Source organism: Sorex fumeus, unplaced genomic scaffold (genome assembly GCF_029834395.1).
Source record: "Sorex fumeus unplaced genomic scaffold, SorFum_2.1 ptg000003l, whole genome shotgun sequence".
Lineage (NCBI taxonomy): Eukaryota > Metazoa > Chordata > Mammalia > Eulipotyphla > Soricidae > Sorex > Sorex fumeus.
In genome coordinates, this window is record NW_026606060.1 from 50086745 (window position 1) to 50113403 (window position 26659).

General features: G+C 38.5%; 1 protein-coding gene across 1 annotated transcript in view; it reads right to left on the bottom strand.

Annotated features, from left to right (window-relative positions):
- Positions 1-7689: 7689 nt before the first annotated feature.
- Positions 7690-26659, bottom strand: part of PAH (phenylalanine hydroxylase) — a 76754-nt gene continuing 57784 nt past the window's right edge. Inside the window, exons 6-13 of the mRNA XM_056117083.1 lie at positions 21141-21337; positions 18740-18875; positions 17274-17343; positions 13840-13896; positions 11978-12073; positions 10979-11112; positions 9010-9125; positions 7690-8256 (exon numbers count right to left, since the gene is read on the bottom strand). Coding sequence (XP_055973058.1) covers positions 8213-8256; positions 9010-9125; positions 10979-11112; positions 11978-12073; positions 13840-13896; positions 17274-17343; positions 18740-18875; positions 21141-21337 — 850 coding nt within the window. The 3' untranslated portion in view covers positions 7690-8212. The remainder of the gene's footprint in view (positions 8257-9009; positions 9126-10978; positions 11113-11977; positions 12074-13839; positions 13897-17273; positions 17344-18739; positions 18876-21140; positions 21338-26659) is intronic.

A 26659-nucleotide genomic window follows, 5' to 3' on the forward strand; every position in this document is an offset into this window, starting at 1 on the left:
GAAACTGTCTGGTTGAATTGCAAAATGCCTCCAAAGCCTCTCATCATTTCCTCCCCACACTCTTACAAACAAAGGTTAACACCTTGAGACAGGTTGTATCAGTGAAAAGACGCTTCTTGGAAAAATAGAAATATTTTTTCTCACTGAGTCCTCCCTACACACTTCAGATATAATACAAACAAAATAACACCCTGAAGCTGTAGAACTTTACATTCTTTCCCACCTTCCAACTGAAGGGTGGTGGAAAGAACCCTCAAACTTTAACTCCAGTCTACTTTCAGCATGCTTCTCCCATCCTGGGAGGATCCTCCCAACACCCTTTATTGCCTCTTTTGCAAACCACAACACCCAATAAGAGAGAGAGAACAAAAGGTAATGCCCTGCCACAGAGGCAGGGTGGGATGGGAGGGGGGCGGGCGGATAAGGGGTGGGAGGGATACTGGGATTCCTGGTGGTGGGAAATGGGCACTGGTGAAAGGATGGGTATTTGATCACTGTATAATTGAAACCCAAGCATAAAAATTTGTAAGTCTACAACTGTACCTCATGGTGTCTCACTAATAAGTATTTTTTAAAAAATTTAAAAAATAATAATAATAAAAATAAAAAGAAGGATAGAAAAAAAACTTTAACTCCAACTGGTTCCTATGATTCAAACTTCCTTTTATTTCTTTTTATAATATCTGCAGATCATAAGGTTAAGAAAGACCTTATGGTAGGAGAACATGGTGCCCACTTAATGGTTGGCTGAATCCAGAGACCCTACAAAGGATGACTGGTTAATGATGCATGAATAATTAAGGGGAAATTCCTCTTTTGATCACCTTCTTCTGTCTAGGAGAAGGGTTATAAAGGACTGGAGATGAGATATGAAAAAAAATTAAAGTATCCCAAGTGCATTGTCCTGGAAGGTCTCAGCTTCATTCTGCAGAGAGGTTTCTGATTCATCACTCTTCCCATTCCCTCCCATGGAAGCCAACTAGGACACAAAGAGGAGCAGAACCCCAAGGAGGACTTAGGTTGTTCTCCACAGACCTGCATGCAGTCTGTCATCTAACCAAGACTTTGTTGTCATCTTCCTGAGTGCTGCCTCCAGGCCTTGCTTCTGAGCTGCCAGTAGCCACAATCTTCCATTTTATCAGAGTACCCCTTTTCTGAGTTACCCCACTCAGATTCTATGTGGGGGTCCTTGCTTAACATATAGCTCCAGATTCTCCAAAGGCAGCCTGGGAATGAGTGGGGAGGAAGTAGAGCAAGAGCAGACCTATCTGAGTAGTACCACTCCTAGACAATATAGGAAATGGAGAGTGAGCAGTCTTGGAGACAGGGCCCAAAGAGTGGCAGCTGTCCGTGGTCCTGATCGATGCAAATGCCAAGAGCAATCTGCACTGTAGCAATGTACTCCCATTGTTTGTTAATTCGTTCAAGCGGGTACCAGTAACGTCTCCATTGTTGAGACTTGTTGTTACTGTTTTTGGCATATTGAATATGCCATAGGGAGCTTGCAAGGCTCTGCCGTGTGGGCGGGATACTCTTGGTAGCTTGCCAGGCTCCAAGAGTGACGGAGGAATCAAACCTGGGTCGGCCACGTGCAAGGCAAATGCCCTACCCACTGTTCTTTCCATCTATTTAAAATAGGGGGATATTTCATCATTTAATCTTTCCCCATAGCATGAAGTCCTACCATTTATGGTACTGGAAATAATTGTGACAAAAATTAAAATTTAAATGATATAAAGTAGGAAAGATATGAAACTGTGAATGCAGAATTAAATTGAATTTGTCAGATCACCATGTGGTGTGAAGTCTGCTCCTCCCTTCCAGTGAGTTCTCATTGCCTGAGAAAATCTGAAAATTTGTTTTCACTACTCTCTTCAGTGCTTTATCCTTTTTATACTTAAATGACTATGTACCTTGGTGCCTTCTATCTTTTTCTTTCCTGCTTCCAATTCCCTTATCTTCCTCCACCTCCAGTTCCAGAATAATAGGCTCCTATTGAGAACCTCCTTCCCATGTCATAATCTCCAGCTTTGATCTTGACACAAGCTGCCTGGTAACTCCAGGGTGGACTAAGTATGATATGGACTCAAAAACCACTTCCCCTCCCTGTATGCAGAAGGCATGAAACTTGATTTCGGCAAATAGAAATTGTAACTCAGAAAAGGTTCATTTATATAACTGAAACCCAAGCACAAAAATTGTAAGTCTACAACTGTACCTCATGGTGTTTTACTAATAATAAAAAAAGAAAAAAGAAAAGATTCATTTGAACCTCTTTAAAATGGGGTGTATAATGTATGTGATGTGTGTGTTTCCAATTCCTTATGAGCTATTCTGAGTTAGGGCAGAAACATGGAAGGTGTAGATCAAATAGGTACAAGGGAGGGAAGAGGAGAGGTGATTAGATTAGAGTGATTTATAAGTAGAACAAAACTCAACTGTTCAAATGAGAGTTGGGCCACAGAGACATTATGACATTCTCCTTAAATTCGTTATTTTGGTTCACTTGGTTCCATGCTGAACAGGAAAAACTTTTACTAAATACTCACTAAAGTAAATCAGAAAATGTGTGTTGGAATGTGTCTCTAAGCTTTGGGAATTAATTGTTTATCTTTCTCCTGTCAAATGGTATGCCTTATGGCATGGTTTTTTGCAATATAATTTATTATATAATTATTTCACAATCACTTAATAAAAGGAGATAGAATATTGCTTCCATATAAAAGAGCCTTCTTTATCTCATATCCATATTTGAAGGACTTGTTTTACAGCTTTTTGTTTCAAAAATTGTTCCCATTTTCTTTTTCTAGAGTGAGTTTTAAAGTTTAGAGAAAAAATTATTTGACCACAGCACCTCAAACAGTGAGTTTCTGTTTGTTCGGGGACAACATCTGCTGCTGCTCAAGACTTACTCCTGGATTTGCACTCAGGAATTACTGCTGGTGTGACTGGGTAACATATGGAGTGTCAGGGATCAAATCCATGTCGATGACCTGCAAGTCAAATGCCTTACCTGTTGTGCTCATATCTCTGGCCCAGTAACCGGTGATTATTATTTTAAAGATTTTTTTCTACCTCCTGTCCCTGCAAAGAAAGTTTCCCAGCTCCCATTTCACAAGTGTGTCTTGAAACTAAGAAGTAAAATGAAAACCCATGGTGTCTTGTGTTGGTTTTGCAGCAAAATGTCAAGTCTGGAGACTGATTTTTGGATCAATTTCATTTATTAATCCTCATATTAAGTAAGCACACCACGATATTATCAGATAAAAAAGTGTCATTAGTAGTAACTTAATAGTAAGTGGATGTTGGCTTTTGGAGGGAGAAGTTGAAAGGCATATGTCAAATGTTAAAGAAATGCAAAATGATGTATTATTGTAGGAATGAAAGTGGAGAGTGAAGGTTTATTGCCTGCACCACTGAACAGGATATTTCCTTTTATTCTGAAAACATTTTCCATAAAGGTAAAGGTAAAGGCCCTCCCGTTGATCGTCGATTTGCTCGAGCGGGCCCAGTAACATCTCCATTGGAGACTTTGTTGTTACTGTGTCTGGCATATCAAATACTCTCGGTAGCTTGCCGGGCTCTCCGAGAGGGGCGGAGGAATCGAACTCGGGTCGGCCATGTTGGCCGCGTTATAATTTCAAGAAGATAATAAAACTTTATCTGCACATTAATTTATATATTTAATACTTGTAAATAAATTTATATGGGCGGGAGCGATAGCACAGTGGGTAGGGTGTTTGCCTTGCATGTGGCCGACCCAGGTTCAATTCATCCATCCCTATTGGAGAGAATGGCAAGCTACTGAGAGTATCCTGCCCGCACGGCAGAGCATGGAAAGCTCCTCATGGCATACTCCACATGCCAAAAACAGTTAAAACAAGTATCACAATGGAGACATTACTGGTGCTCGCTTGAGCAAATCAATGAACAGCGGGAAAACAGTGCTACAGCTATATGCTGTAGGCATGCAAATAAATCTATATATACTATGCGGGAAGATTAAATTCAGCTTAAGTCAAACAACTCTCAGGTGGAAGAAAGTTTTTATGCAGTAACTCCAAAACTCTCCATCTTTTTAAAATTTTTATAAAGAGGTCAACTAGGGTCATGTTTCTGAACCAAAATGAGTAATAATAATTAATTCTATCTGGAGACCATTTACACTCTCTATAAGAATACAAGCACTTGAAGTGCTTAGGTGCATCTGGAAGTGGGTTGAGTCCATGTGCCAGAGAACAGATGACTGGTTAAAGAAACTGTGGTATATCTAAGGATAGTAGATACACGGGACAGATAGATTGCTCCATAGCTGGAAGCTTGGCTCATGAGCAAAGGGGAGAAGGCAGCTGGAATAGAGAAGGGATCGCTAAGAAAAAGATGGCTGGAGGAACCGGTCAGGATGGGAGATGCGTACAGAAAGTGGATAAAGGACCAAACATGATAACCTCTCAAGGTCTGTATTGCAAACCATAATGCCAAAAAGTAGAAAGAGATTATAGGGATCATATCTGCCATGGATGCAGGGGAAGGTGGGAAGGGGGGGTATACCGGGATATTAGTGGATGGGAATGTGCACTGGTGGAGTGATGAGTGTTTGATCATTGTGTGATTGTAACCCAAACATGAAAGCTTGTAACTATCTCACGGTGATTTAATAATTTTTTTTAAAATAAGAAAGTAACTTTGGTATATCTATACAATGAATACTATGCAGCTGTTAGGAAAGATGAAGTCATAAAATTTTCTTATAAGGTGATGGTCATGGAGAGCATTATGCTAAATGAAATGAGTCAGAAAGAGAGGGACAGAAACAGAATGACTGTATTCATTTGTGAGATATAAAAATAAAATAATATGAGACTAATACCCAAGGACAGTAGAGACAAGGGCCAGAAATATTGCTCCATACAATTGGAAGCCTGCCTCATGAACTGGGGGAGAAGGCAGCTGGAATAGAGAACGGCTCACTAAGTCAATGATGTTTGGAGGGATCGTTCGGGATGGAAGATGTGTGCTAAAAGTAGATAAAGGACCAAATGTGATAGCTTTTCAGTATCTATATTGCAAACCATAATGCCCAAGACTAGAGAGAGAGTATGGGGGAAATTGTCTGCCATAGATGCAGGGAGAGAGTTGTAATGGGGAGGGGGGAATACTGGGGACATTGGTGGTAGAGAATGTGCACTGGTGGAGGGATGGATATTTGATCATTGCATGACTGAAACTCAAACATGAAAGCTTTGTGACTGTATCTCATGGTAATTCAATTTTTAAAATTAACAGAAAAAAGAAAGTGGGTTGAGAAGCTTTTACACATGCTATATATGTTTTTTTACAATTTTGTGATAATCTTATAATGTAGTATTTTCTCTCACACACTTTTCATATAGAAATATTGGGTCTTAGGAAGATTAAGAGTCTGTTCAAGTATATTCAACTTAATGGAAAACTGGCATTGGAATTGTGAGACAAGCTATTTCTCTGTGACTAGAACATTTGCCTTGTATGCAACTGCTCCAGGTTTTGATCCTGGCACCCTTTAAGGTCTCCCGAGCTTGCCAGGAGTGATTGCAGAGAGTAGAGCCAGGAGTCAGTCCTGAGCACTGCAGAGTGTGACCCTCAAGAAAAACCCAAAGAAAAGAAAAAGAATTTGGATTGCCAGAGAAATGTTAAGGGAAGATGCCACAATGTCTTTTTCCCATTAGCAGCACATGGGAATGCATGACTAACAAAAAGCATGGTGCTTAGCTTTTGTTTGTATAAATAGTAAAATACCAAATGCAAAATAATCTCACTCATATGTGGGTTATAAATAAATACAGGAGGGGAATAACTAATGTCAAAAGCAATAGAAACTGGTCTTTAGTAGGCATAAAGCTTTTTTAAAAAAAAATTAGCTACCCCGATGGTTCTCAAGACTGTATTTGTGCCCGGAGATCACTCTTGGCAGTGCTCAGGGAAAGTTATGCAATGCTGGAGATTGAATTTGGGTTGGCTGTATGTAATGCAAAAGACTACTCACTATATTATTACTCCAGTCCCCAGGTCTTCAGTAGGAAGCCTACCACGGGAGAGGGAATTTTGTGTGGCACCAGAACAATGGTGGAGGGAAGCAGACATTCTGGTGTGACTTTGGAATGTTTTATGCATGAAACCCTGCATTAACTGGTTTGTAAATCATGGTGCCTAAAATCTAAAAGAAAAAAATATTAAATAAAAAGTAAAATATCAGACTTGTCACCAAGGTGGAAATTTTCACATCTGTTTCATTCTGTTTTACCTTTGTTAAGCCATAAATTATTCAAAGTCCTCAGTGAATAAGACAATGTTTAAAAATGAAGTTTCTGGTCTTTGCACAAACCTGTTCTCCATACAGTTCACACTTCTGACTTTTTATCTGAAAGGATGAACTCAGGAACTTTACAACCATTCCCAGTCTACGTCCTGGGTTTAGGTGCTGTCCACGGTGCTGAGAAACACTCTGGTATGCTTTCTAATCAAACTCGTCTCTGTCATAAAACTCTGAGTTTGTAATATCTAATTGCTCCGCACACTGGTAAAAAACTCTTTTATCAAGAGCAGTTTTTCAGGGAGCCTTAATATAGGCATTTTCATCCCCTCATTGTTAGAACAAAATCAAGAACCAAAGAAATGAGTTTATCAAGACAAAACAATTTGTAAGTGGCATGAAAGTCATTGAGAATTTAAATATCCATAAGTTCAATGGATCTAGTAGATTTGACTAATTACAACATATCACCACAGGTACCTCAAAATGCAGGTCTTTGTGCCTTAGCCGCAGATACTCCAGTTGGTTAGAGCTGGGGTGATGCCCGGGATTTACTATTAGAGATGATCCTGCCCAAAAACATAGCATTGTAGCACTGTCCTCCCATTGTCCATCGATTTGTTCAAGCAGGCACCAGCAACATCTCTATTGTGAGACTTGTTACTGTTTTTGGCATATTGAAAACGCCACTGGAAGCTTGCCAGGCTCTGCCGTGCGTGCAGAATATTCTCGGTAGCTTGCTATCACTCCAGCCTACCCGAAAACCATACTTGAAAAAATATTAAGAAAACCCCATAAGATTTACCAATATCCAAAGTAAACAGTTAAAGTAGCATGAAAATTAAAAGCATAGATTTAAAGACATTGTGATCTCTTCTCCGTTTCTTGAGTATCTATGTGTTCTTATAAAATGTACAGCCAACAAGTCAAATCCCATGGATGATTCAGATGTGACTGAATGAATACAATGGCCCTTACAATAGTTGGAAATCTAATACTTTAAATTTTTTCATATCACATGGATCACCCTACTAATACATTTCTAAGGCAAGAAGAGAAACATTTCATTTATAAGAATTGTCTGAAAATGTGAAATTTTATAACTTCTAGCATTATTTAGCAATTAGTATCTCACCTTTGTTGAGAATTTGCTATTTAGTATGTAATCCAGTATTATTTCATTAAAAATTTATTTTATGTTTATTATCTATCACCCAGGTTTCCAGTTAACATCTCTTGCATCAGAAGTGGTTTCAAAAGGTCACCCAAAACAGAACTAAAATTGACTGGAAGGTGCTACAGGAAGTCGCAGGAGTCAGTGGGAAAATTCTGTTACCTTCTTGATAAGTATTTATGAATGCAACAAAACAAACAGAAATATTTTAGTATGATGATACAAATTTAATACCATAATTATTTAATGAGTTTATAAATTAAAGGAATTCTACATCAGCAAAATAACAAATCAGTAATTATAATCACAGTAACAGATTAAGACTTTTGTTAAACCTAAAATTTTTGGTTAAGACTTTTGTTAAAACTAAAATTCAATGAAAATGACAGAATTGTGATTTTCATTGTGTTATATGTAATCCCTGAGTAATTATCTCTGGCAAAGAGCAAAGGCAAGTAACCTTTACTAAAGATAAAATTTTAAAATTAACTTTGATTAACTATGAAATTATTACATTCTTATCTTTTCAGATTATGAGATTATCATCTCTGAGGATCCACAAATAGGCTTTGAGATATTGTCTTTTCAGATTATTGATTTATCTGTTGATCCTTCATCTTGTTTCACAGAGGATTTAAAGCCATCATTTCAAATTAAGTTATCTATTCTTTTCAGATGAAATAAAAGAAGTAATTGAATTTCCATCAACATATTTTCAGTTGTCAGATCAGGCTATTCCCGCGGCTTCACTTTATTTTCTGAAGGGCATTGCAAAGGGTTCCAATTTCACCTGAAAAGAAAAATAAACAGGTCTCTTGTATCATAAGCAAGTACCATCATGTGTCGATAATGGGTAAAATTCTAGATCAGAAGGATGCTGCAGAAAAGTCATAAGCCCAACCTTCAAGGGGATCATAGCTCAGCTATGATCAGTACTGGTGTAAATGCTTTTTTATCTAAAAAAAAAACTTTAGGAAATTTTGGAGCTTTTCATGTAATTACCTAACTTTTTAAAAGAGTATTTCTCAGGGGCTGGAGTGATAGCAAAGCAGGTAGGGCGTTGCCTTGCATGTAGCTGACCCGGGTTCAATTCCCAGCATCCCATATGGTCCCCTGAGCACCGCCAGGAGTAATTCCTGAATGAAGATCCAGGAGTAACCCCTCTCTATTGCTGGGTGTGACCCAAAAAGCAAAAAAAAAAAGAAAAAAGAAAAGAAAAGAGTATTTCTCAGGGGAGGAGTCAAAAGATTTCTCCCCAGGAAAATAACATGTTGTTCTGTTTCATTTTTTTAATATGACAATCCATCGGGGCAAGGAATTACAACAATGAACCTAAAATAACAGTACCCACAAACTTTCTTTGTCAGAATCACCTGAAGTCACTCATGAGACTTATTACAGCCCAAATATGAACTTCTCTGGAGATTCTTTATCCTTAATTCAATATTCAGTGAATTTTTTTCTCCTCCTAAGGTGATGGCAAGGAAACATAAATTTCTATGTCTGAGAAGAAGAGTGACCTTGTAGGGTGTAAATCACTTACTGTTAATGGAGTCAGCCAAAATTTTAAGTTGCTGGGTAGTGTCCAGAAACTCAACACTTTGGGTGTACGGGTCATAACGAACCGAGAAGGGTCGTGGGATTGTAGCAGCAAAGTTCCTGAAACCAAAACCAAAGACCTAAGTAAATGCACAATTTGGGGGGAAACTATTTGTATACTTCTCAGTGAAATTTCATTTGAATGTTATTAGCCCAGAAACTTTATCGCAGCAGATGTTTTTCCAATGCAGGAAGAGGAATGAAATGGAGTCAAGTGAAGAGAATTTGTGAGTTGTGTCTGGGTTTGTTTAATATACACATAGGCACATAATTATTTTTTCACCTCCCTCTAAAAATCATGGGCGGGTACAGAATAATGTTAGGACACAATTATTATCACTAAATTAAATCAGGAGTAAGTACAATCTAGCCAAAGAATGCTTCAGGAAAACAAATAAAATCCAAGATGTTTGACAGTCAATAAGAGAAGGAAAACAGATCTCAAAAAAGGATGGTGGGGGGAAGACCACTGTGCTAATAAATTTATGCAATTTCAATTATACCTGGTTTAATGTTTCCTGTGTGCCAAGAGCTATGCAAGTTTTTAATTGTCCAATACTCTTCACAATTACTATTCTTAACTTAACATTCATTGAATTCTTCAGAGGAAAATAAAAAGAAGAGAAGAGAAGAGAGAAAAATATTAAGAAGATAATATTACTGTCTCCATTTACGGATGAGGAATCAGAAACTGTCAGGACTAAGTCTAGGGCAGATAGTTTCCCTAACAAAAACAAAACAAAACAAAAATCCAAGGTCTGGATAGTCCCCTGAACAAAATAGATTATGTTTTAGAACTAAAAAGTGGCAGCAAAAATGTACCCAGGAAAGAATAGTATAGAACAGTTTGGTTTGTTTTGTTTTTTTTAATGTAGAGGGTAACATAGCCAAGAATAGAATAGGAAATTGTCATAATTTTATTCTATATTTAAGGGTAATAGATGTTTGGCTAAGTGAAATGTCCCGGTCTCTGCCTTTAATGTAACCATTAATTTTAATGTGCTAACTAATATCTCTGTCAACTTAATGACTCATGTGTTGGGAGCCAGGGTAAGGGAGCAACATTTCATTGACTAAATGACCAGCCAGGGAATTCACACAATGACTGCCCTGGTGAACCTAAAACTTAGGAAGACCCTGTGTGTGTTTGTCTCTTCCTGTGTCTGTTTGTCTCATTCTTTGAGGTCAAACCCCACTGGAAGGAAGTTGAAGATAATAATCCAATTGATAGACATCTGTCAAACTCTCAAATAAATGGTGAAGCTGTTAAGTATTCTGAGAACAAGTGTCAAGTTTGCGTTCTTCACTTTTCTGTCTTCCCCAGTCAGGCCTTGTGCTTAAGTCTGGAAAGTGCTAGAAGTGCTAGAAGTCTTTAGGGGTGACGACATCCTTACTCTTCTGTAGTTTAATAATACACCTAAGCACTCCAACAAAAAATAAATCACACAAAGATGTAAGGAATGCTAAGAACCATGATAGGAAAATACTTTTAAAAACAATTAGAGAAAGACCCAAGGAAGCTTCAACGTGGGTGTAGATGTGAAGGAAACAGGGGAGTGAGTTATGCATATGTCTGGGAGAGTAAAGTGAGAGAAGAACTTCCCGGGTTATAAGCCTTCTTCTAGGAGTCTGCCCTGCTCTGTGTAAATAGCGCAGTGCATGAATACTTAGTGACGTCAATGAGCGAGGGTAGGGTGGCAGAGTTTTCTCCAAAGGCTAGCACATCCAATAAGTTGTGAAACACTTCTCTAAGGAACCCATTCTAGCAGAGTGGAAAGAGACTAAGGAGGTAATATTAAACACTGCTGTTACCAGCACTGGAGTCCATTCTCCTGACTTTCTGCCCACAGATCAGTAGCAGCACACCAAGTCAAAATTCCCCAAATCTATTTTACTACTGGTTGCCACCTTACCTTACTTTCTCCTTGGCATCATTAAAACTCTCAGCCACATAGTACAGAGGCTGAAACTCTGTGACGGTATATGGCTGAATAGCTGTCTTCTCCAGATCCAGGGGGAGGAGCGTTGGCTTATCAGACAAGCAGTACTACAGAGCCCAAATGGAAAGTTTTGGTGGTTAAATGAGGGTAGGTTGCTCCTGAGCTGTTCCTATAAATCACTTGTGCACTGTTTCCCAGTTCACCCTGATTATTTTTACATCCTATCTTACATACTTTAGATTATTTTGCATATACAATCTTCTGATATCCAAGGTAAAATGATTCTGGAACATCTTATGTTGCAAAAATTCATAGATGCTACAGCCCCTATGATTAAATGAGTAGCATTTGCATATAACTTTTGTATGGCTTCATATATACCTGGAAAGATATCTAAATTACTTATAAAGCCAACGCAATATAAACACCACACAAATAACTCTTATACTGCATTGTTTAAATAGTAATGGCCAGTATAAAAAAAAAGTATGTCCATCATCATACAGAAAAATCATCACAGGTATAACTACTTAAGATGCATTTTCATTCTTCATTATTTGAGTCACTGATATGAAATTCTAAAATACGTATTGGATATTGCCCTTCATAGCTCATTTAAGACCTATAAATAAGTTAAAAGATAGAAAGGAGTGATTCACTCTTACAAATTTCACTGTAAAATGATCAACAGATGACCTGTGAGCCAACTACAGTTTCTGGAAAGCATTTGCCTAAAATATCATGCACCATGTAATCAAAAGATCTACCGCCCCTGGAGACTTGTATACTTGCAATTCAGCTCTCATCTTGAAAACCCATAGTCATAAGTAAATTAAGGCTGATAACCACTGAAGGATAATGCCTAGGGTGGATTCCAACTCCAATGTAATTAGGTTATAAAAGCAATCAGAAAAAAATTCTCTCCATACCTAGCAATTTTAAATCCTCCCTTGGTTCTTGTTAGAGCCATACCTGTAATTCACCAAAGGATGACAAGAGCCCAGCACCATATGCTTTAATGGAGCCACCTTGTTTACAGAGCCCAAATTCCACGGTAAACCAGTAAATCTGGAATGGAAAATAAAGTTGAGAGGATAATCCAAGGGGGAACGGCAGCAGGTGGCCCAGAATGGACTTGTGTAGTTCCATGCTCCAAACCACCATAGTCTACAGTCTCTTGTCTGTGTCCTGTGTCTTGTGTCCTGGATCTTACTCTACCTGTTTCACTGAGAATTGTCTGAGTGTAAATTCAGTAGGAAGCAGTGAAGGAATAAGAAGACTGATAAGTCCCACCCAAATTGTTCGCAACAATATCTCATTATGACTGGGGGTCCTCAACCCACTTTTACTTTCATCTCTGAGGACCAGTTCGAAGGAGATGTTCCCTTACACTGATCAGATATAGCAAACAATTGTACCAGGTTCTGTCAGCAGAGTTGGGGGACTGGGGACTGATAGAATTGATGAGGGAACATTTCACAGTCTGTGCCTAAACTTGGGATATTTTTGAAATATCCCCTGCAAACAAATATTATCTTTTTCCCAAATAGTTACATTTTTATTTATTAACAATTACCAATCCAATATGTTATATATGCCTGGCTTAGGGACAATGGTGCTGGAATTCTGACATTTCCCTACTACATAGGACCAAGAGAAACCCAAGATCCAGCTTTCTGCTGAAAAGAGTCCTAGTCTTAGAAAATTACAAGTGGGGTACAAGTTAAATATGTGTATTGCACTAGAGGATGCTAAGTCCAGGAAATTGTGTGAGCTCAGTCAGTGTGACCATTTTACATACAAATGAGAAGTCTTTAGCCAAGAGGAGTTAAGCAAAATGTTTGCCTTTACACATCAAATAAAGGTGTGAGAGGATTCTAGTACTGTTCAAGATCATTATATTAACAACGCAATATTTTTTAAAAGAGTGGTTGTTGATGAATACTTTTATCATTGGTACACTGGGTAACATTTTGCTGAGTTCCTAGATTATTTTCTTCTTAAAAGTTAGATATTCTACCAAGCCCTTCATTTTCTTTGAAAGTTATCCCCTTTATTTATACAACATTTAATTTTTAAAGCTCATTCTCACACATTTAACTCATAATATACATCTATATAAGCTATTATATCCAAGTTTTAGATATCAGGAGACAAAAATCACTTGCCAGGCATTTAGAGAATCTGGTCAGTCAGAAAATTTTGGGTAGATTTTGGTTTTTCTAATAATTTGAATCCACACAAGTTCAAAACCAATCTATGATCATCATGCTAGAACTATATTTATTTGATACTTAATTCTACTGTAAAGCTGCTTTTCAACTTCTTGAATGAGCATACTGTAAAAGCTGGGGTGTGCAGGTTGGGGTGGCATACACAAGTTGGACAGAAATTGCTAGAAAAAAAATTCTTCTGTCTTGGGTATCACTTCAATTGTTTGCATGGATAATATCATAGCATTCCCCTGAGAAATGGAAGTATTTCCTTAAAAGGAGAAAACAGTTCCACTTCCATCTAAGAAATCTGAGAAAAGAATGCTCCTAATGCCAGATCACACACAAAGGTAGAAAATAAATATTTTCATCTTCAAAGTCACAAGTCCAGTAGTAGTCTATTGGTGTTTATGAGACACCCTGTCTAAAATTATATGTGTACACCTTTATGCAGTTGATTTCTAAATCAAAACTTTAAGGGAAAAATCTAAATGTGGTATTTTATTTTTGTAATCATAACCCAGTAAATTCTGATTTTTTGTCCAAATGACCTGGATTTCAGAGCAAGAGCAAACAATGGTTTGACCGTCTCACTATCCACCAGGGAACAAGGGTACTTACTGTGGCGAGTTTCTCAACATACTCATCAGGTGCACCCAGGGAAGCAAGGCCTATCTCCTGTAATTGTGGAGAAATGGAGTTACTGTCTTGACTGTGCTCTGGCCATCTTTAGTATTTCCCCCAGTGCATGTCTGGCACATGACCACAGAACAGAGGCAGCTGAACAGATGTCTTTAAAAGGTAGACCCCAGGAAGATCGTGGTTTTTCTGTCCAGTCTTTACAAACTGCCCCAGAAAATCACAGCTCTTTAGCCTTTAGCTTCTTGGATTCACTTTACAAATGAGAAAAATAAAACTCATGTAATGAAATGGCATGCTTAAGTCATTAAACAGTAAATTTGAGGCACTTCTCACCTCTGGGGGGGATGGCAAGGGTATAGCCAGAGAGAACGCTATCTAAGGAGGGGACATGTCAATTGATTCAAGAAGAAAGGAGTGGCTGGTATGAAGAGAGCAGAAAAGGGGGCCAGGTAAGCAATCTGGAGCCCAATTATGTAGGGCCATTGTAGATTTTTCAAGGCTTAGGATTTTTTTTTTTTGTCAGTGAAATGGGAGGTATATTTAAGACCTGGGTTAAGAAATTAAAAGATCATGTCATTTAATCTTTTTCCTTGATGTTGAATGAAAATAGATTGTAGGGACTGTAAAGAAGCACCGAGTGACAAGTTGGGAGGTTACTACCACTGTCAAAGTGAAAAAATGAGGTGACTGGGCCCAAGGTGATAGTAGTAAACAAGATGAAAAAAAGGTCAGATTGTTCATATAATTTGAAGTGAAAAACACAGGATTTTCAGGGTGGGGAGGAATTAATCTTGGGTTATGTGTCAGAGAAAGAAATCAATAAAATTCCCACAATTCTTTTTTATGCAAGTAGAAGCATAGGGTTGCCATGAACTGGTACTTGGAACTGTGGGTAGGAAAGTTCTCAAAATAAAACTTCATCATTCAGCTTCAGACACCCTATTTGGGTATCTATTAAACAACAATATGGTGATATTGAGTTGATGATGAATTGATGATTATAAAGGCAAGAATGAGTCTTGGTATTGAAGTTTGAACTGGAGATGCAAATGTCTTTATCAGAGCAGAGACAATGTTTAGAGCCCCGAGCTCAGTTCAAATATCCAAAGATATCATTGTAGACAGAGAAGATAAAGGATCAGGCCCAGTTTTGTCTTGATCTCTGTGTCCTTTCCTGGGCCAAACCCAGAGCCCAGCCCAGACTCTATGCTGAGAAAATGTTTAGTTAGAGGGAATCAAATTAAAACTCGGCCTTTAAAATGGCTCAACTTTACTGCTCTTTACCCGCTCGCTGCCCCATCCACAATGTTCAGACATGCCACAGTACATAATATAAAAGATCTTACCTGCACCCCCACCCATCCTACATAGTAGTGGCAAACAAACTCTAGTTGTAGACTAAAGGGCACTGTGCTAAGTGGACCTTCAAAATGACCCTCTGCCTTGAGAGTATCCAGGTTTAAACTGGAACTGTGTGAGCCTGATGCCGCAGAGCTTGTCTCTGTTCAACCAGATTATTGTCCCTTCCTCTAGGTTTTACCAAGTGAAAAAATACATTGAGGGTTGTTATTTGACCTCTGATGAGACAGAATAACTTCTGGTGGTGAGTTTTAAAAGTTCCTTTCCACACGGAGAATATCATGCTAAGTGAAATATGTCAGAAAGAGGGACAGACACAGAACTGCACCCATTTGTGGAGTATAAAACAACATAACATGAGGCTGAGACCTAAGGACAGTAGATACATGGGACAGATAGATTGTTCCATAGCAGGAAGCCTGCCTCATGAGCAAAGGGGAGAAGGCAGCTGGAATAGAGAAGGGATCACTAAGAAAAAGATGGCTGGAGGAATCAGTCGGGATGGGAGATGTGTGCAGAAAGTAGATAAAGGACCAAACATAATAACCTCTCAGAGTCTGTATTGCAAACCATAATGCCCAAAAGTAGAGAAAGATTATGGGGAATCATGTCTGCCATGGAGGCAGAGGGAGGATGGGAAAGGAGGGGTATACTGGGAATATTGGTGGTGGGGAATGTGCACTGGTAGAGGGATGGGTGTTTGATCATTGTGTGACTGTAACCCAAACATGAAAGCTTATAACTATCTCACAGTGATTCAATAAAAATTTTTTTAAAAAGTTCCTAAGCACCAAGAAAACACTTTATTTTACTTTGTCCATAGTAACATAGTCCAGTTTTTAAGTGGTCTCAAGCACTCCATGCTATCTTGGCACCAAAAATGACTTTTCCTTTTCACCTGGTAACCAACAGCCTCCATCCAGTGGTGATGCTTCCACTGCTAAAGTTCAACTAATCCCACCTCTAAAAGGCCAAAACTGTCACTACAATGCAACTCCTGAAACCCCACATAAAAGCAAAGTGTTTCTCTCATTTCTTTGGAGAGTCAAGAAGCTGTCTTATAAATATATTTCTCCATTACTTAGCAAGCAGTTTATTCAACTGTTTGTTTCAACAAACAAAACCAATGAACTGGTTGCCTCTTCAATAAACAGTAGAAATATTTATTTGTCCAAGCTGAGGGGAATTGTTATAAAATTCACATACAATCCCATAATTCTGAAATTTATCCTGAGTCTAGCTTCTACTCCTCAGTCACTCCATGTGATTTTTCATTTTTCCTGGTGAGGAAAAACACTGGCAAAAATTACAGTGCATTAATTAAAATTTATGGAGATGTAGGCACAGAGACACTGGAAATTTGCCTAAGTTACACAATAATCTGGCCAGGATGAGACCTATGGAAGCATCACTCAACTTCCTCATGATTCCAGCTACACAAATAGGCTTGTAGGCTGCCTCTGGGCCCCTAGAGAGGAGTCTAATATGGTTCTTTCACTTCTAACTGCTTACCACTTTTTAGATTAATCAAGATCTAGCCTGCTGCATTGATCATAGTGGAAGAATTTTGGTTCAGTATCATCTTTCCCATTATGAGTCAGGCTATTGGCACTGGATTCTTGGAAATTTTTACCTCAATTCATACAGAAAAACAGTGGCCTGACAGTTGTCAAGAAACTCAGTGTAGGAAGAGAATTTGGAAGAAAGTAAGGCACACGAGGATCAGAAAGAGTTACGGGAATCCAAAGGTTCTTTGAAAACTTACCACCTGATAGTTCAAGTGAAATGAGCAAATTCAACATCACTCATAGAAATCAGAGGATAATTGATTTATGGACCCCATGCTGTAATTCCTGGAATGATTTTTGGCCAATTCCATAGGATCAGATACCCATGTCGGATTGTAAGCAGTACTTGGTAGAGATACCATAATACATCTGCAACAGTACTATGTCCCTTGCAGAGTATTCAAGGACCCTTTTGTGGACTCAGTTAGCTTGAGCACTTTAGATTTCAATCCTGTACCCCAAAGAATAGAGATATCCATCCCTCACCTGGGAAAACTGGGCAAAGCTGCGATCTGAAAACAGAGGCACATGTCCCAACAGCTCATGGCAGATGTCCCTGAAAGGAAAAGCCACATTGCTTGGAAATGAAGTCGGTAAGACAAACCAGACTCAGTATTTCTATACCAGGAATGAATTAAAATAAAATTTCTCAGAGCATGACCTCAGTCCCAACAATAAATTCATGCATGCAAAAAAAAAAACAGGGATCAGATTAGATCAAGCAAGGTACATGAGAGAAGAAAAAAAGAGAAAATAAAAGTAAAGGACAGAGCATGATACAATAGTCAGTGAATATTAAATATTTGATTAATTGGGTGAGAAACTGAAATATACCAATATTTTATGGGAATATTCCTATATATTCCTCAAGGGCTGAAGTGATAGCACAGTGGATAGGGCGTTTGCCTTGCAAGCAGCCGACCTGGGTTTGATTCCTCTGCCCATCTCATAAAGCCCAGCAAGTTACCAAGAGTATCCCGCCTGCACGGCAAAGCCTGGCAAGCTACCCGTGACATATTCAATATGCCAAAAACAGTATCAACAAGTCTCACAATGGAGACATTACTGGGCCCGCTAGAGCAGATCAATGAACAACGGGAGGACAGTGCTACAGACAGTGCTACAATTCCTATATGTCAGACAAACAATGAACATTTTATTACCAAATCCTCACTTTGGTACAGACAGCCCCAGGCACATTGATTATGTTTAATCATTCTTCATGGGACTCCAAACCAATGTTTAAAATGGCCTAATCCTCTCTCATAGAACAAGGACATCAATGCAGTTGGAGAACATTTATATTTATTTAAAACCTTATGCCAGGGTCAAGAATGTGACTCAGTGGTACAGTACATTCTTTACAAGTGTGAGACCTGGTTTGGTTCCCAGTGTTAAATAAAAAACATTATGTCTTTTCTTGATTTATAATAATAAATCTTGTGGGCAGGGGAAAAACTACTTTGGGCATTCTACTGACTAATTTTTAATAAATTGCAGGCATTCTATCTAAGAAGTTGGCTGAATTAAAATGTAAAAATGCAGCCATTCTCTAGGTTTATAGAATTATATCCCAGCTGTGATATAATCTAAGAAGAAGAAAACCAGAATCATCTAGGTATGAGGTTTTGAGCAAGTGTGCAACCCCTTGTTCCTGTATTCCTGTTTGGAACATTGGATCCCTCTGAAACTTAAATCTGAAATCTTACTCCACAATACCAAGAAAGGCATATCCTGTTTGTAAGCTACCCACATCTTCAAGGGTAAGTAGCATAATGTATTTGAACAAAGAAAAATCCCCCAAGGAGTTGAATTTCACTCAGAGTTACCATCAAACAGTGCAAACAGTTAGTTCTGAAGATTGACCTACAAAAACTTAAATTTTGTATGTAGAGAAATACAGCACTGCAAAGCAGCTGGGAAACTGCCACCTGCACTAGGATAGTACTCACGGCTCAGGTGTATACATGGGTTTGGACCCATGTCTGATGTACTGGGTGCAATGGAAGACTCGGAAGGCCAGACCAGCCAAGAAGTCCCGAGAGGAAAGTAGACCAGCAACAGGACGAAGGCGGAAACCAGTGCAAGCTGGGGAACAAAAAGAGAAGGAAAACTGAAAACCTTGAAGCAAGAGGCAAGACATTCAACTTCTCAGGATGCCAAGTAGACTTGGCTTCTAGTACACTTCCCCCCAATACTTGATGACTGGTTCTTCACTTCCCTGAGCCTTGGTTTAGGGAAACCTTCCCCCAAACCTTTTCTTTTGCACATATTCCTCATATGCAAACCATGGCTAGATATTTCCCAGGATTATTTCAATAATCATAAAAGGTGAAAAATATGCTTAGCTCAGAGATTAGCACACTGGAAACATTTGATAAATTGAGCTTTTATTATTGGTCACTTGAGTGAAGATTTATTCTCTACTTTGTCATGCTTCCAGAAAGGAAGGCAGAAATTTTCAGAAAAAAATTTTTCATTCCTTGGGGTTGGAACGATAGCACAGTGGGTAGAGCATTTGCCTTGCATGCAGCTGACCCAAGTTTGATTCCCAGCATCCCATATGGTCCTCCGAGCACCACCAGTAATAATTCCTGAGTTCAGAGCCAGGAATAACCCCTGAGCATCATTGAGTGTGACCCAAAAAGCCAAAAAAAATTTTTTCACTCCATTTCCTAACAGGGAATGTTATAGGAGGAACATTTCAAGAATGCCTTTTGCACAACACACATCTATTTCATGAAAACAAGCAATTTCTCTGATTGAAGCAGATTAAAGCATTTGTAATATAAATAAATGTTTCATTTGACTCTTTCTATTCCTTTTGTCTTTATTGTCTCAGAGCACAAAGAATAACATTTTTTGTCAGTTCTTGGTCATGCAATGGATGTAATGGTCTATAGACTGTGACTGTGAATAGGCATATGAGTTTATGTAACTGAGGGTGAATTATTATGATGTCCCTTTGAGTTAACACATCTGCATCATGTTCTCTAGTTTTTGCCAGCCGCAAAGCTAACATTTCCATCACTCATCTGTCTTGTTCTTATGTCTCCTAACTTGACACAAATTTGAAAGAAGAATATGAGTGATTATAGCTTACGCCATACATTACTTGCCAAATGTCGAATACAGTCATAAATATTTTAATATGTACTAACTAATTCTAATAGTCACCTCTCAGCTCTTATTATTCCCAATTTACAGAAAGGGAAGCTGACACAAACAAGATTCAAGTTCTTGGTTATGGTCACAGCTACAGGTAGCTAGGTTTGAGAGTCTGTTCTTCTCATTACTACTTTAAATCTCCCCAAATGCTACTATTTCTGTCCTGTTATAATCAATAACCATCAAAACATAGATAATTGCCCATATAATGTCTTTTAAATGCCCTCCCCCCTCCATCTATGCTCTCTGGATCTTTAGGTTGAAATTCACACTGCCTAGAATCTCATTCTCTCTTTTTTAGCTGAGAAATAAAGATACTAAATGAAAAATACTCAGAAGATCAGCTATCCCTTTCATATCCATAACCCAACTAACACCTGAAGTGTTTCTTGCTGCTGGCCCATTTCTGGCTATACCATTTCTGCAGTGCTCAAAGGTATCAAAAAAGTCTTCATTTCTCTAAGTCTTCATTTCTCTAAGTCTCCCTACTTTTCCTCATTATACCTGGCATGGAACTTGGGGTTTAGAACATGTTATTTTGGTGCTTGTTTTGGTTTTTCTGTCTTAATATCTCCTGGAAGAATGAAAAACACTTTATCTTCCCTAGAAATGATGACCAGAGGCAAATCACTCCCGTAATAAATTTTCCAAGGAGTCACCAGGACTCCACTTCAGCCCCAGTTCACTGAGTGTCTGCTGTATTTATAGCACTGGATGGCTGCTCTCACATGCAGTCTTACTCTATTCTCACAACAATCCTATGCAAAGAGCTGGAAGGCTGACTGTCTCATTTGACAGACAACTAAACTGCGGTTAACCAACGAGAGAGTCGGAGCAAGAGTCACACCAGATAGGTACCTGGACTTAAAAGCTCAGGACTCTTGACATTGCCACATAAACATTTCTTACACAAATGAACACTGGAGACATCTTATAATATAATAGGAGCTGCCTGGGCACCATGGGCTTTGAGAATGAAAAAACATCCTTTTCAAGGATAAAATCCACGCCTGATGCGATTTCTTGGATGAAAGTAGGAGATGAAAACTAGAGAGAAGGTGGTCGGTCTGCTTTTCTGAGGAGAATGCACCTCCCTTCATTACCACCATCCCACTCTCACTCACCGCCACTAACCTGTACTCTTTTCTTCCCCTCGCCCCCACCTTTGACCACATGTGGACTTACTCTGCAAGAACTGAGAAACCTCTTCCAGCTGGGGAATGTTGTCCTCACGGAAGCCGCAGTACTTTTCCAGAAGTGGGAAAATATGGTTGTGCTCATAGCAGGCATGGGTTTTATACAAAGACTTCAGGGTCTTGAACACCGTGCCCCAGGTTTTCTTTTCTTCCTCTGTGTATTCCACTCGAGGAATGGGCTGTCCACTAGAATAGAGGCATAGAGGTCTGAGTCCAGCAGGGCAGTTGCGGAAGAGAGGTTGACAGAGGATTAAGCCGCTCGAGAAGAGTCCAGAGTGTGCCACCATCCAGAGTACAGTGGAGTTTGTAAGTGACTTAAACATGGAAAATTCCACTTCCTGATACAGGGAACATTTGTCCGTTTTGGTAAGGCAAAAAAAAAAATCACACAAGCTCTCAGCTTACCAACTGTACCAAGGAATTGTTCTCACTTGGGAAACTACTTGGCCTTTCTTCACAATCATCTCACCAGTGGTTTGCCTAAGGTAAGCATTTACTTACCTGTAAGAGTCAGAGAGTGAAGTGGCAAGAAGAGGATTTAGACAGTTGGAAGTAAAATTGGGACAATTAAGAAAGACACTTCCTCTTTCCAAACAAAGGCATCCAAGTTCAATTCAAAACAGATCAGAACTTTTTTGATGTCAACAGAAGCAATTATTTAATCCACGGGAGCTAAAGTGGATATAATACATGCCCCTTTGTTTAGAGCACAGGCATTTGGTAGATTTCATATTTCTGCTCCTGGGAAATTGTAAAGCATGTACATCAATGCCTGTGAGTATGAGAAATGCTTGCCTAGAACTTGACCTTTGACAGAGAAGCACCTATACTAGATCTTGTCCCATAGATTCTGAAACGTGGGTACTGGAGTTCCAGGCCTCTAAATTATGATACCCCTCAGATGACACACTTCAGTGTGAGACTCATCAGTTCAAAACGTCCTTGTGAAATGCATCTTTGAATGAGCTGTGTTCATTCGGAACAGTGAAAACAAATGAAAACTAAACCAAACCTGACTTCAAAGACCAATGACTGTTTTCTGGGCTGCAGGCCTGTTTCCTAATAGGGCACAGAGTGTCCAGGACTAGCAATACTGTTTACTTCAGAATTGTGGGTCATTGTTTAAACTTCAAACTAGGTCCCTCAGAGCTACAGCTCATCCAAGAACATTAAAGCAAAGTCTTTCTTATGTTCCATGGAAAGGTGAATAAGGATTATAGAGAATGCAGGTTTCTGTTTTTTGCTTAAACCTTGAAACTAAGACAAGCTCAGAAAGCCCTATAATGATAAGCAGAGAGTTTCAGAAAGAATCACAGGCCTCGTCTAAGGATGCAGAATTATTCATCATTTTGGAGCTAAGTGCAGATAGAGGAGAATAGGTTTTGGGGAGGAACAGAGATGAGTCTGGTACTCAGTTCTACCATTTCCTAACTTGGGTAAATTTCTTAGTCCTCAAGCAACTTAGTAAACACAGTTCTAACAACTGTTACCTAGGGTAATAACTGTAGGGGAGAATTAGGTGAAATACTATGTATAAGGTACCTAACATTGGTGCTGACAAATATTATTGGGTAACTTGTAATTATCATTATGACTGACTTTAATTTAAAAAGAAAAGGTATCTGCTATTTATGCAACAAGTTTGGAAGAGATAATATCCTGGGCACTGAGATGCCCCTAGCTGACATTTTCTTTTCCAGGAGTTTCATATCCATTTCCATTCTTCCAGAAAAGCATACTCATTGGTGCCAGACAGATAATACAGCAGGTAGGAGGCCAGCGTTGTGCCCAGCCAACCTGGCACCCCACATAATCCTTTAAAACAAGAAATCTTGTTATACAGTAACATATGGATGAACTTGAAGACATTCTGCTAAGTGAACTAGGTGGGTCATAAAAAGATAAAATGCCCTCACGTGTATGAGGTATATAAAATAATCAAATACAGAGAAGCAGGGTCAAACGATAGTTGCCAGGGGCTGAGTGTAGGGTAAAGGTGGACCTGCTGTTCAGTAGGTGCAAACTTTTCCATTCTGATAGATCGCTTATTTCTAGAGATTTACTGTACCTATTTGTATTTATGGTTAATATGATTGTGTTTTAAAAGTTCAGATTTTTAAGAGTAGATCTCAGACTCAATGTTCATACAACCATTATTTTTTTTTCCTAACAGAGTTCACATTTGTAGTGGAAATAAACAGAAAATCTGCGTCATTTATTAAATGGTGACAAATACTGTGGATTTAAACAAAAGTGAAGGCACACAGAGTGGCAGGACAGGGTTTCAATTTTACATTGGATGTTTAAGATGTTCTTTAGAAGAAGGGGCCACTTGAACAAAGATCCGGAAAATGAGGTTTCACTCTGGAGTCTCTCCTTAACTGGAAATATCTCTTTAAGGTTCTGCTAAGGCTTCTTAGAAGATTCTCCACCAGTCCTTTCAATCTGAGTAAATGACGATTCTGTACACCCCCAGATATTACCTCCCAGGAATAGTTCATCCCATACTAAATCTCAGTGATCCCCTGATTTCCTGGAACCAGGTGGAAGAATCTGAATTTTAAACTTTCTAACTTCCTAACCTGGACTAGTTTTCTAAGGGGTATGTGTGTGTGCGTGTGTGTGTGTGTGCGTGTGTGTGTGTGTGTGTTCATTAAAAAAATGGACAAATACCATTTATAATGTTGTAATAAAATTAAAAATCAGTGTGTGAAGCCACCTGAATATAACATTTTTATGCTTTATTTCTGCACATATGTACCACCATCACCAGCAGATAGACTTCCATTTATTTTTCAAAGTTTATTTAGGAATTTAACTCAGAAAATTTTCTTTTTATCTTCTGTATCCACAAAATGGCCTGAGATTCAAAAAAATTATTTGTCCTCAAGTAAATGATCAATCATTTTTAAAAGGCCATCATGGCATTAAGTAAAATAAACTCATATATTTTAGGAACAGCATCAAATTGCTTAAAATAAAAAATTAGTTACATTAAACATGTTCTTTTAAAACATGTTTTAATTAGAAGGGTCTGTTTCTGAACTATTCTATGAACCAAATATAGTATTCAAGACACTCAGTACCTGGCAGAGTCTTTCCATTCTTGTTCTAATTTATACCAAGCCTTCTTACATGTAGAATTATTGCCAAGTGCCCCAAAACACAGTAATTTGTCAGTGAATCTTCTAATTGATGTTCTGAAGATTGTTTAATGTTCTTAGTGAGGAGAATTAGAGCACTGCATGGCACAGGAAAAGAGAAGGAAGTGACCAACTGAGGTGAACTTTAGCTGTTTCCTTAATAACTGCGGTAATTCATCCCTGACTGTGAATACACACAGCTCAAAAGCCCCATCACTAACAAGTTCCATCCTTTCTCTTTGGCTGACAAACTCTACATCTTTAATTCTCAGCCTCAACTTGACTTCTTCCTAAACCATACTACATTAATGCTCTAATGCTCCTAATTATATGTCATTTTTATTCCTTTTTATAAAAAATTTTTGCCACATCTGCTATATTTTTTTGTAACTTCAGTAATTGACTGTCTTCCCCAGTATTTCCCCACTGATGTGGCTCTAATTTAATTTGCCTCTGTTGATCTTGCTCTTGAAGCAGGTTCTAGAATAAGTAAATACATTTATTAATTGATAATTATCATATGATGGTATGCTTTACAGTACTGGATTTGATCCCCATGTGGAACAATGACTGGGAAGGTACTAGAGACCAGAATGTGAGAGTTGTTTACAATAAGCCTGATGAAAGACAAGGAAAAAAGCTAGAGTTAATTAATGAGAGAGCTTAAAATTTCTGGAGTGGAAGGAAGATACCTTTTGGATTTTGCAAAAGTCTCAAAAAAAGGAGGAGGGAAAGCAGCAGGGTGAAATTCATTTAATTCTCATTATCTGCTGTATTTGGATTTCTTAAAATCACCATGAGCTGTCAATAAATACTGAACCATAGTTCTTATCAGCATCTGAGCTCATCTTTTTCATAAACCAGTAAAACCTTACTTGCTTGTGTGTGTGATTCTCTTCAAAGACCACTTTTTCAACACATATGATTTTACTGAAATATGATTATATATGTATGAGTTTCACATAAACTAAAGCAGGTAATCCTTGCACATTGAGAATCAACCATTGCTAGAGAAGGTAAAATTCTTTAGATAAATAAGGAAATGACACTGGCATCCAAAGTTCAAAAGAGAGAGCTAGGGACAGAGAGATTCTTATTGAATAAAGGTTCCTGCTTTGCAAGCAGCCAACTAGTTCAATCCCTGGCATAACATTTACTCCCCTAAGCATCACCAGGAATTATCACTGAGCATAGATCCAAGAGTAATTCCTGGTCCTATGTACATAAAGACTATCAATGTTAACACAATTGTAAACACATAGCCTTAACTGTGGTAATTTTTTAAAAAGAGATGAGCTAGGGATTAAGAGGGCTTACTTGCAAATATAAGGTTAGGAGTTTCTCCATAACCCTGATTCCTGACACCAACCCACGCGTGCAGAATCTAATTCCAATGACAATGACATTTGGAATCTCAATAAATTATAGTCTCTGGCACACTGCAACTATGTGTGTGTGGCACTGAAACTACAGTGTAGCCCTCTGTTGAGCATAGTGTGTGCACAACCAAGTGTGCATTATCCCTATTATTGGAACAATAATGAAAATGAAATAACGGGGGCCAAGGATGCGGGAAAGTGGTACAGCTCTATACCCAAAGCACAGACTCAACACTGAAAAAGTGAGATCTAAGCTGTCACCAAACTATCACTGAACTTGGAAAAGTACCTGTCCGGGGGGAAGAGAAGGGAGAGTGCAAGGGGGCCTGTGACCACTGGTGAAAGGAAGTTGACACTCGTGATGGGGTTGGTGTTGAAACATTGTGTGCCCCAAACACGTATCAGTAACTTGTAAATCATGATTCTTTAATTAAATTGAAAAAAATTAAAATAAGAAAAGGAAGGTAAAAGGAATCATTTTTAAAGAGATCAGAGCTAAAATGAAGTTTGAATTTGAGAGTAAATGCAGCCCTTAGGTAGCCACAGAGCCTTAGGTATATCACTTAGCCATCTGGAATTCATCTGTGAAAGGTGGGAAATTGACTAGAAGATTAATATTCCTCTGAGAGACACCCATCCGGGGTTATTTCTAATAATCAAATTATTGTCTTTGACTAACCTTCAAAATTATGAGACATTTGATAACTTCCACTTATTTTAATTATTTCCAACATTTTTAAGTAAAAGAAGCTGAAGAGACCCAGTTTCTTTCCCTCAAATCCCAACAGCAAAGTGGCGAGTAAATGTTCCTCCTAAGTATTTTCTGGACTGTATGACAAAAATGAGGCCTCCTGACTCAAAGAATATGCAGATTCCCAGGGAAATGGCTGAGAAAGACTTTGAAGGTAAACAAACGTGAGTTCACAGCTGAAGGATGATGCCACCTACTATTTTGTATGACATCAGTAACTGTTTTGTGATACTGG